The sequence below is a fragment of the Acyrthosiphon pisum genome, chromosome A3, assembly GCF_005508785.2.
Source record: "Acyrthosiphon pisum isolate AL4f chromosome A3, pea_aphid_22Mar2018_4r6ur, whole genome shotgun sequence".
NCBI classification, from domain to species: Eukaryota; Metazoa; Arthropoda; class Insecta; order Hemiptera; family Aphididae; genus Acyrthosiphon; species Acyrthosiphon pisum.
In genome coordinates, this window is record NC_042496.1 from 41656154 (window position 1) to 41673121 (window position 16968).

The window sequence follows — 16968 nt, forward strand, 5'->3', positions numbered from 1 at the left end:
TTTTAACGAACAATTAAATAGATGTAGTGTGTACATGTAATATTAATTATTTAGTCATGTTCTTATTAGTTAATGATCAGACAATTATAACAAACTGTAAAATGCTAATAGTTTAAATATAGTCTACCTTCTATAATAATTTTGAAATCAATTAAAAAGCTAACAATACAAAACCTTCATGTTTTATCGAACGGTTTATCTAACTTTTTTCTGAAATTTAAACAAATAAATATTACACAATATTATATCATATTACATTATGGGTTTAAGCGTAATCACCTATCATCCTTTGTACATTATGTTCATTGTTTAATAATTCGAATTTTTATTTATACATCAAAATATGCAAAAAATAGTAGCAAAAAATGATGGTTATTATTTGAAAAACAAAAGCTTGTATCAACACAGGACACTCATTAAATGGTACAAAAGATCTCAAGTATTCGAAAATATCCCCCCCCCCATCCAAAAAAAAGTTTATTTAACAATTGCAAAAATAAAATTCTGAATGACGAATGTTTAATGCAGGGAAAAAAAGGTTGGAGGTGATCGTGCTTGGCGAATCACCCTGTACATTGTATTATATTTATATATATTACATTATATCGATACGATCGCATAATATACACATATAATATATTAATAAATAAATTAATTAATGTATATATATATATATTAAATTGGTATTATTATGGATAAATATTACGAATGGATGTTATAAGCGCGAGTACCGTCCAATAATATGATAATAACATATTATGACGGTGGCGGACGACCGACGGGCGATTTGCACGCGCGCGTAACCTTTATCGCGCGACGACCGTGTACTTTTCCCGACGAGTTTGTGTCGTTCGCGCAAGGTCGCGGGCGATTTCATTGAAAAACATCGCCGTTTGCACGCGGACGAGACGGTTAATGTGTGTGTATCGCACGCCCGTCGACCGGTTGGCACAGCCGCGGTCCGATACGAAACGTTACGGATTTTTTTTTTTGTACATTTTTTCGTGTCCATCATCATTCCCCGCGAGTCCTTGCGGGCTCCTCGGGACTTCCGTCGCAGCATCCGGTCGTCGACCGCCCGAAAAACCGTTTGTGTCTCGGCCGCCACGCGTGTACAACACCATATTATAACGACTTGTACAATTTTACATAATATACGACAGCGCACACATTATACGAACAATATTTATAATATTATATCAAATGTGGTCCGGGACCGATCACGAGTCCCAACAGACCGCACGACACCGTTCGATGCCTACAAACATACACAATAATAATAAAATGTCAATATATTAGTCATAACATACAAAATATAACATGATAATATAATATATTACATATCACCTACTGCAGCTGCAGGTAACATGATTGCATATTTTATTTGATATTAAACTTGATCGTCATATACGTCATACAAACGATGGTGATTATCGTGATATGATCGTATCATTAGTTCAATAGTAGTTAATACTTTAATAGTTATTATATATTATTTCGTTCGGGCACTAAAACACACGATTTAAATTTTATACCTATTTGCTTAGCGCTGTATACCTATACTAATTATAGTACCTACTGGCTACTACACAGCTGTCTGTGCAATTATTATACTCTTATTTGTAGTGCCTCGGTGTTTGATTGAAAATCGAGGGGGGATTTGCATATAATTTGCAATATACATTTTATATAGAGATATTTTCGTGTTTTCGGCTAGCTCTAGACAATATACTGCATCAAAAACCACTTTAAAAACATGTTTAAAGTTTCACTTATGTCTATACGTCAGTCACCAGTGCATAATCTGATTGATTGACAATACTTTTGAATAAAATGCAGAATGACAATTTTACTTTACGCAGGGATGAAAAATTATAATTCTTAGAGCATAAAATGTATACCATTATAATATATATATATAGTATATAATTATACATTTATTATACCTGTAACTTATAATAACTGGAGATACACTCAAAACCTTATCTTAGTTGAACATGCCAAGTAGCTGATATCAGCTCTGTTGCGTATCAAGTTTAAAGATGTTACAGAGCTTGATATCTGATGGAATACTAAATAGCTTAAGATGTAAAGTTGGACACCCAGGGACTACTAAGATATGCAATTTGTATTTATAAGTTATATCTGGATTTAGTTACTTAGTATATATTATGGTACCTAATACATATAGTTATTGTTGATAAAGTTGAACACACCTCGCGAGACATTGAAATATTAGCACCTAAAAGCTACACCTGGTGTGAATTACGTATTGATTTGTTAGCCATATAAGTTTGTAATATCACAATCTATAATCATAACTTATATAAGGGGATCTGTAAGACTACTGTTTACTAATGTGAAAACGATTTTAAATATCTTGAAAAATAAAAACTATCTGAATATTTAATTTATTGCTGAAATTATTATCATTTGGTCAGCTCATTAAAAAATAGCATTATAATGTTCAAACAAGTGTACACATAATGGCACTAAACAGGTTACTAATTGTAATCGTTCATATATTATTTAAAAATATTCACATTAATCAAGTATGTATTTCAAATATTCATTGAGATATTATAATAAAACCATACCTACAGAAAGTATTTTGAAGTCCCATCTGGTACACGTTCAAATAATATTATTTAAATCAGATGTATATATTGCTGCATAATGCAATGACGCTCTATGTTTACATCATGTCGTGTATTAGGTGCCTGGTGCATACACTGATAAGTCTCATAGTCTGGGCTTATAAATTTAAAATAATTTATGTGTGGTCTAACTGTAAGTCGACAATGCGTGTACTATTTATTTATATTTTATAGTAAACATAATGAGTACCTATGTAAAATCTATTAATACATTATTTACAATGTAAATTTAACTTTAAAGTGATGTCTGTAACTGGTAGAATGCAGGAAATTACAAAATTATTATACTTCTATATCGTTTAAATAATTAAATATATTAAATATATATCGAAGAATGAAGACCTAGGTTGATTTGTACGTTATAACTTATAATATAACCATAATATGACCTTTTAAAATTGTTGTTAATAAAACGTATATGAATTTTGAATATTAAGTATGAGCAGATAATACTGACCTAATTTTAGCTTACCTAATGGCTATTGGCTACTAATAATATAGACGACAAACCACAACATGATTTAATATTATATACCTATTGGAATTTAAAACAACCCGATTCCATAAACTTATTGTTGGAATACCTACTCATTCACACAGTATACATTAATAACATGTATTAATATAATATCGTGTTTGAACTTTAAATATTAAACATTTTTAATTTTAATTCGTCTGATTTTATTTTACATACTTAATAAAGATTTTTTTAATCGATTTTGATTTTGATAGTAATTAAAAATATGAATAAATAATCCTTGTAAACCGACATAACACGACGTTAATGGTGGTCAATAATTTTTAATTCAAATATTAAAATTAATATTGGTAGGTCAAACAATAACATAAAAATAATATTTCATACATCGACACAAAGAGCCACGATTCGGAAATAATTCTGTTCAACACAATTATAATTTTGTTCTTTAGCCTTCAATTTAATCAACTGAGTCCTTCATGGTAGTGGATATTCTTTATAGATAAGAGCATTTAGTGTAAAACACTAAACTATGACAAATTTCATATTAAAAAAAAATATTAAAGTTTAACAAGAAGAATATCTGAATATATCATTATCATACATATTATATTATTATACCGTATATGTAGTGATCGGAAATCAATCAATATATTAATATGTGAAAAGCTAAAAATTATTAAAATCCGAATCACTTCTAATTAGGTGTACAAAATTATTTATAAAAATAATACAATAATGATATTTTACCATAGGTAGTTAAATATAGGTATTGTATATTATATAATAATGCGTGTTGAACACGATCGGGAGGAGGTGGACAATTTCGGGTCCTGTGCTAACATTACAAGGTTTCATAATATTATCTTGTAATAAATTATTTCAAAAATAAAAATAAGTCAAAACTAATATGCACGGTGCGCCTATATCATGTGTTTAGAGTTTTAGACATAACTGCATAATATTATAGGTAGCTGTACAGTTAATGGACATTTTAATGATACAACGCAAAAAAACGACCCCATGTGTCGATTAAAATTTCGAAAAGAGAAATAAAACAGCATAGCTATATAGCCGCAACAAATGTATATAAATATATAAATTATTAACTTGCAGCATCCGTGGTCTAAAAATAATCGGCCGGTTTTACATATTATTATGAAAACGAATACGCGTATATACCATAACGCATATAGTGTAAAATAAATCTTACTACTTTCATCGGCGAATAGTTACATAAAAAACAGCTATTTTTAATGCTGCATAATTATAATGTAGAGATGCAGTGTTGTATTTTTTTTTCTCTTGGGCCCGTTTTTTAATGTCTCATTGCAACCGGCGTTTGTATATTATAACATAATAATTCAGACTTTTACAAAACGGAGGTATAATAACAATATTATAAACCACATTTTATAATATAGTAAGTTAGCCGTATCGAACCATTGGTGTTATTTAACAGACTTGCCAGACTGGACTTGCACGTTCTACGCGTGTTATAAACCTCACCGGCTATATACCTATATAGGTACGTATAATATTACATATTATATATGCTATCAATCAATCATATGTTTACTCATTCTAATCCTATGCCGATGGATGGAAGGTCAAGTCGTGACAGTACTTATATTATATTATTATATATAGTCGGTTCGCTTAGGTCAGAAGCGAATTTAACGTCTTTTTTTTCAATACAATTATATTTTTTAACAACTATATACGGATACACTATACGTTATTAACTTAAATTAATTTATCGGGAAAATAATATATTATTATACTTACGTTTATGAGGATTAAACCACGAGCTACTCAACAATGACTGTTAAAAAAATAAATATTAAAATTCGTATTCTCACATTTTTTAGTTGTTTACTCGTGTACTGTGTCATTTAAATAAATATATTTTTAAACAGAAATATTAAGTTTGCTTCAGCTACATTGTTGTATGTGTTATTGACTATATTATTTTCTTAATTGTTTAACGTAACTATTTCCGTCTGTACTCAGAGACATGATGTATATATATTATAATATTTTTAAGTAATATTTAAGTACCTACCCAAGTACTAAAGTTTCTTGACAATGGTTTGGAAAATATGAAGGTAAAATAAGTATAACAACTGAGATACCTACAGAAATAAAATTAAAATTATGAATGCTAATACCTAGGTATAGGTACTATTAAATTTCGAAAAAGAATATATCAGGATCGATAGTTGTATGTTTTTTCAGTCTTAATAGCTGTACACATTAATATGAAATTTTTAATTATAATAATAGTTCTTTAGATTTTACTTAACATACAGCTATCACATTATTGCATTCTGTATTGAAATAAATTTATAATTAAGCGTTAGGTACGTTACGTATTTAAAAACGTATTTTTTTTTTATAAAACGTATTAATACACTCGTAGACTAGATTAACCGTAATATTTAATTATTTACAGCATAATATAATATTATTCCAACAGCCGGACCCTTGAGTTGTACAGAGTCTCTTTAATTGCATTATTTAACGTACCTACGTGCTCTCGCATGTAGTCACTTTATAGTTTAATTGAATCAATTGTACGAATTCAAGGTCTCTTTCTTGAGCATTTTTTTAGTCATATTTGGATCTATAAAAAAATATAAATGTTTATGTTGAATATAATATTCGATATTGTTTGTACTTGACGCCGAGTTTTACTTTTCTGGATATTAAAATATAATTCTAGTCATATCGAAAAATGATATGATGATGATGATGATGATGATGATGCATTCACGAAATCATGCCACAATTACATCCTACTTGGATCATATTAAGACCGGGTTAGGTAACTAATTGCATGTTATTTTGTTCGTCATAATCATTAGTTCCTAAACGTACGCTAAGCCGTCGATAAGAAACTGCAGTATTTAAATAGGACGGTTATTAAAAGTTGTTAAGGTCGCATCCTTCCTTCGATTTTATTGCTATTTCGGTATACAATCAGTATAGCAATTGCCCCTTCGCTTGTCATATTATTATTATTATTATGAGATCTTCTCCTAAAATATATCGCCGCGTTTGAGTATGTCCACCGCGGTAGTGGTCCATTAATAAATTATCGATCTTGCCATTTTATATACCAACAACATTTTATTCCGTAATCGGTATATATTATGTAGGTACCCATAGACTGTCCCGAGTTATCTTCAATATGTCTTCATTCTTTTCCGCGACAAAGGCGTTCAGGTCGCAATAACAACACACAGCCAATTATCTATTCCACGTTGGAACTTAACGTCGTGTATAACGCCACCCACGCCTTATTATTCAGTCGGACTTTCCGATAAATGTAATTATTATACGATTCGTAGTTAATCTAATATCGATCCACATGTCCGTCGCCTCCGCACACTGCAGTCTGTAGATGTACACTATATTTTGTTCGTTAACTGCGCGTGAATGGAATAATGTAATTTATTTCAGTGGTATAAGTCGGTTTGCAATTATATTATTACTAACTCGTTATTATTATTAGTAAAATCCGTATCGATGTCTGTGGCGATAATTTTTCCACGCTTAGCACTAAAATCGACCGATGTATAATAATAATGTTGTCGCGTTATCTGCGAGCAGAAACTCGGCGGTAATATTGCATTTTCTTTACAATACCTAGGTATATATTATTACCGAGATGCCGCAAATTTTATATTGTATTATTATATACTCGCAAGATAAAATAGTTTATAACTGACAAATAAATAAATAAATCCCATGGTAAATACCAGCTAAACCACATATAGAATAATATGTGATCGAGTTATGTTTATTGTGAAATTGAAAAAATTTTCGGTTCGGTTGGAATATTTTAAGCGTACATACATATTGTACGATATTTTATTGGTAATATACTATTATACTTTTTTACAACAGGTATGAGACAATGTTATTTCGTAGATATTGCTGGATAAAAAATAACCAATAAATAAAATATCAAACGCGTTTTTTTATCGGCTGTACACAATACGAAATATTAATTTCAAGGTATTCGCGTATTTTAATATAAACGCGAAACCAATGACGCATACATATTGTTATTTTGGTTTAAGTAAATATTATCGATAAATATTACTTTAAATGTTTTTGGACGACGAAATAAAATTTCAGCTAGCATGAATAAATTAAAACCGAATCGTAAACATCTTTTAGTTTGAAACTGTAGGGTTAGGTACTCTAATATTGAGTACCTAAGTATTCAATGGGTATAATATATTGTGTATTAATTGTCTATTTGATTTTGATTGCTTATAATTTATAAACAAATATAATATTTTATGTTTTAGTTGTAAAGTATAATATTTAAATATTAAACGTTCTTCATTCATTTTTTATTATAGTTTGTACTTTATTTGCACTTCATAAATCATTTAATGTGTACAACTTCTATTATTATATTTTGCTATAACGTCAAATGTAAATTAATAATTTTAGGTATAGGTAAGTAGTTTTTTACTGCTTGGAGTATATATTATTTATTACTTTACATATACATTATTTATGCAAATACTGACAGTCGAGACGTATACGTATGATCAAAGCATTGTATAATATGTTTATTGTTTAGTACGTTTATTTTTAAAAATGTTATAAACATATAACATTTTTTTATTTTACACAACACTTAGGTTTGGGCCGCTATAGGCGCTATACATTATAAGATTTTTCACACGTAACAGCAATGTGTAAATAAATATTATGTTTCATAATATTCAATGCTCAATGAATTCAATTTTTTTTTTTGAGTTTTGAGTTTTGAGTTTTCTACTTAAAAAGATATTTTTGAAGCTTTAGAAGTTTCATTTTCATCTTTTTCAAATTCAGTTATTTACTTACATCATGTCCAAATACTTGGGATAATACAATTAATATTTTACCTTTAAAAGCTTATGAGCAAATTTTTTAATATAATTTATCATTATGCTGTTTATGTACCAAAATTACGATATATAAATATAAACATGGAGGTACAGTTCATGGATAACATGATAGTTGAAACATTTTTGTCTAGTATACACCATATTTTCTAAATCACATAAATTTATTTTATCGATAATTTTTTACCATTATTAATATTATCGTACAAAAACATGTTATTATATTTATTTCCAGATCTCAATGGTACATTTAATTTTAATCAATGTGTTTACATAATATAGAGTAATTTAAAACTTTAAACAGTTTCACATTCGTGAGATGGAATACAACCCGTTTGTTAGTTCTTTTCGAGATCCGATTGAATCACAGCTAGGGATCGATTTTTGGTCTCCGGTACACAATTCACAACGAACAACATGCCCATAAAGCAGAACCCGGAGTACACGAAAAACGTACCACTTGGGCCGATAAATTTGTCCATAGGTTCAGCCAGACACGTTACCAGCCAGACCAATATCCAATTGGTGGCAATTGACATGCCCGTGCCCATCGACTTGAGCTACAAAAACGTCAAAATAAATAGTCATTAGCTATATTATATTACCTATAACCATTTTAAATCATAAATTTCTTGTACATTTTCTTTTTCAAAACCATTTCAATTTCTTCATTCACAATTTATGATATAATATTAGGCACTAATGGAAAACGTACATGGTGAAATGTGTGTGAGTTACCGCTAGTATAAAATGGTGCAAAAAATATTATACGACTAACTTCTGACGAGAATATTTCCCCGATGATTATGTACGGTATGGGACCGCAACCGATCGAGAACATGGATATGTACAACACTATAGCCACGAGTGGTAACCAGTCCAGCGTTTCAGCCACGTGGGGGTTGTATTTTTTTGAAAAAAAATAGTACGACAGCGCCAGTAAACAGACGCCCATTAAAGTCATCGAGTACACCATTAATGATCGTCTGCCAAACTTGTCCGTGATCATCATAGACGCGAATGTCATTGCCACCTATAACAACAATACATCATTACTGCAGGGAATATTGTAATATTAATATAAAAATCTATATCCTCATATTTATCGGTGGAGGACTTCTCAAGCATTGAACATTTGACGTAAATATTGTATTTATTACTATTCGGTATTCACTAACGTGTTTATAAATAAATAATATGTATTATATCACCACATATACTTTTATTGTGCCCTATAGTAATAGATTGAATATATCAAACAAGGAAAAAAAATGCCTAAAAGGTTACATGTTATCACACCAGTGGTGCAATTATGATGGAGAGGGTTGAAATGTATCCCCCTAGAGCCATTTTGATTTTAAATAATATTTTGACCCTTCATTCACATTTCATATATACCTACAGACATGTACTGATCAGCTAGTTAAATAAATTAGGACTTTTTATTAGGCGAATTGATTTTATTCTTTAATGAATACAATACAAAATACAATATACATATTATACAGAAGTAAGTTATATGGTATGACAGTATTATTTAATAAATAATAAACTTAACATATAAATCACATTTCTTATATTAAAAATTTAACTGTGTATGTTATGTATGCTAAATGCTTTGAACATAGGCGCAAATAGCGTTTGAGATTTGGGGGGCTATAGGGCTTAATAGGGCCTTACTTTGATAATATTGAATAAGCTTATAATAAAATGTAGGAAATTTTTGGGAGGGCTATGGACATATTTGGGGGGGCTTAGCCCCTAAATCCCCCCCTATTTGCGCCTATGGCTTTGAACAACATTCATAGGTATATCATTATTGTTAATTAAGTGCATTCTCTATGGAAAATATAGTGGCGTAGTCGTAAGGCTGAGGGCCCTCCTAGAAATTTTAGGAAAATGTAAATGTACTTTCAATGTTCTATGAACGTATTACTTAATACGTATCCATTTAATAAAATTATAATTCACATGTAAGTTGCTAAAAAAACTAATAACATATTGTATACCGATCGCATCAGCACGCACCTATAATTTATGAAAGATCCTTTGAGCTTCCCCTATATAAAAAATATATCAGCTCCCCCCCCTCCATTCACAGTTAAGACGACACCAGTGCTGGACACACCACTGAGTATATTATCCTAAAAGTTTTAAGTTACTACAATTAGTATTTATATTTTTTGAATTAGGCAGGTACAATAAAATAATTAAAATCGTTATTTTCGTTTAAATATATAATTTTGTCAAAATATAACTTCAAACACGTCTTATAAAGAAAATTGTGTAAAAAAAAATAGGACGTCTGTTCTTATATTGTGATAATAAGTACAATCAAAATTAAGATAAAAGTGAACGATTCAAAAATTAAAACTATCACGTTTTCGTGTTTGATGAAAACGTGGTTTTTTTGCATTCAATCGTCATCTTCTAAATTCTAATACTCGAATAAACAAGAATACCAACAGAAAACATAAATAGAAACAATATTTTCAAATATCAGTCATGATATAAAATGGTTGACATATTGTAACGCCGTAACGGACGGTTAATACTTAGTGTTTAATAATTGTAGACTAACCCGCTAGTATTTGATAATGATTTCATTTTAACATTTTAATTGTAGTAGGTACACCAAAGGAAATTAAAACAGTTTATATAATATATTGTTATGTATGAACTACAAATTGCAGATAATTTTGTAACATTCATCGAGAGGCGTCAACATGTTTTTAATATTACGATTATGGTGTAGAGACCTATTAATGTAATTAAAAGGTGTTACCAATGGGTAATTTCCTCATCATGTTGACAATGTATTATATATTTATTTATCAAATTTACTTATTGTTTTATTATTATTATTATTGACCAGATTTTAAATTGCCTTGTTTAAGAGAAAAAAAATATCAAAATTAATAAATCACCGAATAGTTCTTACATAGATATACAGAGTGGGAAATTGTGTTTTCAAGTTATTCTATCGAAGAAAATATTGTGGTGACCATCAATACGTTACAATTTGGGATGGCCGTCAACAATAACCAGTTAGGTTTTCAAATAAATTCTCGATTCATAATATTTTAGCACAACGTATGTTATTGTTATATGTGTCAGTTTATTTACGTCTCACGACGAGCGAGCTGTACAATTATATACTCCTATATTAATTTATTAGCATTTTTTTTTTTAATATTATGCACTTTTTCATGAACATTGAATAATTATTTAACACTGCAGTAATTACAATTAAAGCCACAATGTTTAAAAATTATAAAAATTTAATAACTTTATGAAATAACGTAGTTTAATTTGAACGTCAATAATGAAGGTACTATTATAATATTATGTATTAGGTACGTATTAGATTACATTTTACCGCGTACACTTCAGTTTTTATAATAAATAATTTGTGTTATTAATTTTCGAGATCGAATGTCGAAGTTGACCATGGATAACAATTAATATTATTATCGCGAGGTATCAGTAGTACCTACACGGAATAAGTACCTATTTGAAATATTAATATAGCTATGTGGCTGTAAGCCAATATTGTACGTTTCACAATACGTTCAAAACATCTAAGTACTTAAATTGCCTACACAATACGCCGTGTGACCTACAGAACAAAAGCGGCATTATTATTTTTTCGAACGATTGTTTTAGACAACAAGTGCATACAACTACGTTTGACTATAAAACATGTTATTTCACGATCTTACGTTTTGTTCTTTTACACACAGCGTTTGATGTCTGTAGTGGTGGCCTAAAAAATACAGTAAAAAACTTGTAATATTCTCTCTTTTTCTATACCTACACGTAAATTGAAATAAAATTATTTACAGTGACATTATAATATCTGAAATTCGATTTGAAAACAGACAACTTGGAGACTTTAGCAGTAGGGTGGGAGGAAGTAAAGAGTGTAAGACGGGCTAAGGTTCTGGAATCATAAACTATTATTGAAATAGATTTATGACGTTAATAGACGTTACGATTATATCCTTAATATCACGCTAAAATGAGAGTTAAGTATGTAACAAAATTCAATATTATACTGATATTATTTTTTTTTTTTTTATTATTTAACCCACGGAAACTTAGGTCATTGGGTGACTATGATATTATGTATTGGGTACCTGTATCGTGCCGACGACGGTCGTGCACACTTCGGGGCTGATGTCGCTTCCCGAAATCTCGAACACGTGTTTCATATAGAATATGATGGCGTTGATGCCGGTCATCTGCTGGAAAAACATGCAACCGATGCCGATCGTTAGTGCCCTGCGGTTCACGTCCTTCTCGAGCACCTCGCGGGCCGTGTAACTGTTCTTTTGCTCTTCTTCGACGAATTTCTACGTCATACATAATAATCACCATTAAAATCGAACCCATTTTGGCGGACGCAAACTTCGTTAGAGTTGAGCACATTTATGTATACGGTAGGATAAACGCAAGTGAACACTCAGGTTATATATTATAATAATATATTGTAATACAATCACTGGTCTTACCTGTATCTCGTCGAGCTCGGACTTGCAGTCGTGACTTGGGTCCCGTAACCGGGCCATCGCCTCTTCGGCACCAACTCTTTTGTTTTCCTGGATCAGAAAATACGGCGATTCCGGTATGTACAGCACTCCTAGTATGTGGACCGCCATCCACACGCCACACGCCAAGTTGAGTTGGTTATAATTCAAAAAGTTGCCGAGCACGTACGAGTACAAGATGCCGGATACGACAAACAACTGATATAAACCACCGAGGAACCCTATGAAATACCCAAGAGTAATGTAGGCAAGAAACGAACGTGAGTGTACAATCGACAAACGGTTAAACGTAGGTTTTTATGGGTATAGTAAAAATTAGTGAAAAAATTCTAAGATCTGGACATTACACATTAAGTATTATATTACGGATTTACAAGAATTTACGCATGCACGACTTTTCACGATTTTTACAGCATGTCTACATTTTTTTGGCTTAATTTTTGGTTATCGTTTGAATAAAATATCGTTATTATTAAATAAGAAAATATATTAACAATTCAAATCAACCTTTGATAAACATGATATTATTATTTATGTCTAGTCAATTATTTTTCGCGTATTGTCTATATATTATGCGTTTTTAATCATTTTTTTAGTATTATTTTCATCACATTCAATTATTAATATTTACGTAGTTATATTATCAGTTATTAATTATTTTCAAACTAAAATTTTCTCAACCACCGTTTTTGTTTTACAGAAGTGTTTTATATATATAAATACAATATGCGACAATAACTATTTCATCTAATTTTTATTTCATCAGTGCATATAACATATTTAGACTAGTTACCGCGATGTCTTCGAGTAAATCCAAAATATAATATTATATTATATTGTGTACAAAATGTTATTATTAGGTGGAAATTTTTTCGTCCTGGTTGATTCGTCTGGATATAGGTACATTACATAATGTTTTGTAGGTCCGAAAACCAGCTTATTACCAATATGAACATATACCATATAATATTAATAACAAAACAGTGGGGATAAAAACCTCGGATCTCGGGTTCGGCAATCTCGCCGACGTACATGGGTATTATGGTACACATGGCACCGCAACCGACGCCCTGCAGTATCCGACCCACGTACAACATCCTCGCGGCCTTCGGGTACGCGATCATCAGCCACCCGAAGACCACGTGCGCCTCGCTGACGATGAGCGACACGCGCCGGCCGAACACGGACGAAACGGCACCAGCCGGAACGGCACCAATCACGGCGCCCACGCCAAACAGCGAACACGCGGTCGCCGCTGCCATGGCCGACACCTCGAAGCTAACAGCGGTCCCGTTCTCAAACATCGTCAGCGTTGGCGAGGACCATCCGAGCACTGTTCCGATGACGAACGCTCCCAGAGACGCTGCAACATCGAAATCCATGTTTATGATATGTATAGGTGCACGAAGTGTGTTATTTGTGTAAATAAATAAATAATATCAGAAAAACGTAGGGCTAGTTTCTTTTAAATAATCAACAATATGGGCGCCGTTAAGTTTGATTTAGGGTCACTTGTGGTGGATCGCAATACTAAGTATACTGGATAATAATCTGTCGGCGTGACTTGAAAGACAAGATTAGCTAATTTTGTAATATGATATATTTTATTATATTTTGGTAAACATGATTGCAGAGATCATAAATATTGTTTCAATTATTTTCTAATATAGGTGGTACATAATGAATTGAAACTCATGGGAATATCTGAATTATTTATAGCTATATGTATAAGCAGTGGCGGACTGGACGTCCAGGATAACGTGAAATGTCCCAGTGGGTCGCTGCTCGTATAAAATATATATTTAATAATACTATTATTGGGAAATTATAAATTAAAATATTATCTAATAAATAATAAGTATGTAATATTATTAAGGGGCTGGAGCGTAATCCATTCCAAGGAGTGAGAACTAAGCATTTTATATTTCAGTTTATATGGTGAATATGGTTATATGGTGTATATAGTCTTGTGAATATGTTGAAAGTAAATTAGTGTGGTGAATTCATAGAACCGATGTTGTTGTATAGGGCATCATTGTAAGTTTTGACGAATATGTGCGTCTGTAGTTTTACCTACACGCATGCACAAGTCGCTAAATATTACTTTATAAAATTACAAACATTTTTTTTCAAAAAATACTGCCAGTGACTTCAATCACTGCGCTTAGTAGGGTGTTCCGATTTAAATTTTGAATGCATATTTGAATTCTCCTCTAAATTGTCTATGCTTAAAGGGGGCATTATAACAATTTATTCGACGTTAAATTTATTAAAAAATAATGTTAATGTTCTAGATGCACACCTGTACATAATTATAGTTATTTACATTACCGTCAACGGTTTGGTTCGATTATTAAAACTAATATGAAACACTGCCATTTCGCAGTGGCGTATCTGAATGGTGGTACGATGCTGGTGGTTCGTTTTTTCCCTCGGAAGTTATCGGATACCTACGCGGAATTGGTCAAGAAAAAAAATAAGTTCTATCCAGGCCATACACTCCTCCATGCTGAAATTATTGTAATCGTCCCCCTTCTATTTGGCCGAACTTCAAACTTACCACTGCCGTGTCATCGTTCTCATTATTAATAGTTGATTTGAAATGAATTTTTTTTTTATCGAGCGCATACCTATATAATATGCATATCTCATACGAATCGTATTATTTTATGTGCTATGCGCGTTGTGAAAGACCATGATATCGTGATCATTATTATTTAAAAATTTATTTCGATGTCACAAATAGGTACACTGCGTAAATGCATAATAATTGTGTCTATCACATTACCTAGTAACATTTGAGTAGATTGATATGCAAGCGAATTTGGACGCCTGACAACAACAATATTTTATTTTATACTATACTTTATTATTTATTAATTTTCATTTCAATGCATATGACCGCCATGCCTTGGACGAATTACGATAGATTAATTCAAAATAATAATAATATTATTATGACAATCTCGTGACGTATATTAAACTATATAAATCGGACAAGGAGAAAAAATGACATTGCGTAGTCCAAGAGCGCCAATCCACTCGAATAACAATTATTATCAATCAATAATATATATATTAATATGGAATAGATTATAATCTGGAACTCATATTTATTGCTGTAGGTACATGTCGAATCGAGATACATCTATATTAATCTATATAAATTGGTGCGATTTTATTAGATCAATATTATTATTTTCCGACTAGCTAGTACATGATATTATAATACTAGTTTAAACATATTATTATTTTATTGTTGGTACGTACCTGATAACGCGAAAACAATCTGAGGTATTTTATCATATACTACACTGAACATAATTCCGACAGATTATCGAGATTCCGAACGTACGATTTAAATAAACACGGTATACATTCACGCCAACTTCCCAAGACTAGTCGGTGATTAAGTTTTATCTGTGTCTTGTGCGTCGGCTTCTTAAAATATTCAAAATAATTATTGTTTGCGTAATTTGGCTATTATTGTTTTAGTATGCCTAATATGTTTTCAAGGTGCAACCTTTATATTATATCCGTTTGACAGATGAATGTTTTACAGTTTGTTCTATTGACATACGTTTAAAAAACATAAACAACTGTCCGTAATCTAATACCCATATATATTATATATAAATACCTATACTTCTTACTACACGCTCGTCGTTCTTGATGCGAGCTTATGACCACCATATTACAATGACAGAGCGAATAATACATAATAATATAAAATATTATTTATTATTACTAAACGTCGTATACCTACCTTTTATGAATGTAATATTTTCAAACGACCTTTTTACTATCGACCCGCAATGTGCACGTTTTATATTATAATCTTGTTTTAAATAATGGCCCTCGCATATTGTAACGACGACAATGAAGCGTCGCCGAAAGTCCTACTGCCAATTGGCCACGACTCGCGGTATGATAATAATACGTAAAGTAGCTGCGGTATCTGCAACGATTATTAACGCACTCGGATTGTTTGAGGTTGAGTAGGTGATCACTTGACGAGACTAGACGATTCATATGTATATTTGCGATGATTTCTGCGAGAGCACAATAAACAATAATCAATACTAGGATGTAAAATAATAATAATAATAATAATAATAATATGGTTATGCTATAGTTGTTAAAAAAAAAAAAAACGGCTTTAGACTGTATTGCCGAGATATAACTTGTCTGTTCTTATGATCCGTTACCGGTTGCATACGTCATATTGTTGAATAACCATTGAATACATACATATTATGTTAAATACTTTATTTATTACGTGATAAATTGAATTTCAGTACTTATGTTAGGTATATATCACAGTTTGTAAGTAACTACAGTTCATAATATTATTTTAAAGTAAAGTAGGT

The 16968-nt window shown here is 31.0% G+C and overlaps 1 protein-coding gene across 1 annotated transcript; it reads right to left on the reverse strand.

Annotated features, from left to right (window-relative positions):
* Positions 1–8243: 8243 nt before the first annotated feature.
* LOC100163845 (facilitated trehalose transporter Tret1-2 homolog) lies at positions 8244–16029 on the reverse strand. Its single transcript, XM_001946310.5, has 6 exons — positions 15869–16029; positions 13596–13961; positions 12563–12819; positions 12188–12403; positions 8827–9081; positions 8244–8608 (listed from the first exon to the last, which is right to left on the reverse strand). The coding sequence occupies exons 1-6, from the start codon at positions 15918–15920 to the stop codon at positions 8387–8389; spliced, it is 1368 nt and encodes a 455-aa protein (XP_001946345.2). The 5' UTR covers positions 15921–16029; the 3' UTR covers positions 8244–8386.
* Between the last annotated feature and the right edge of the window lie 939 nt (positions 16030–16968).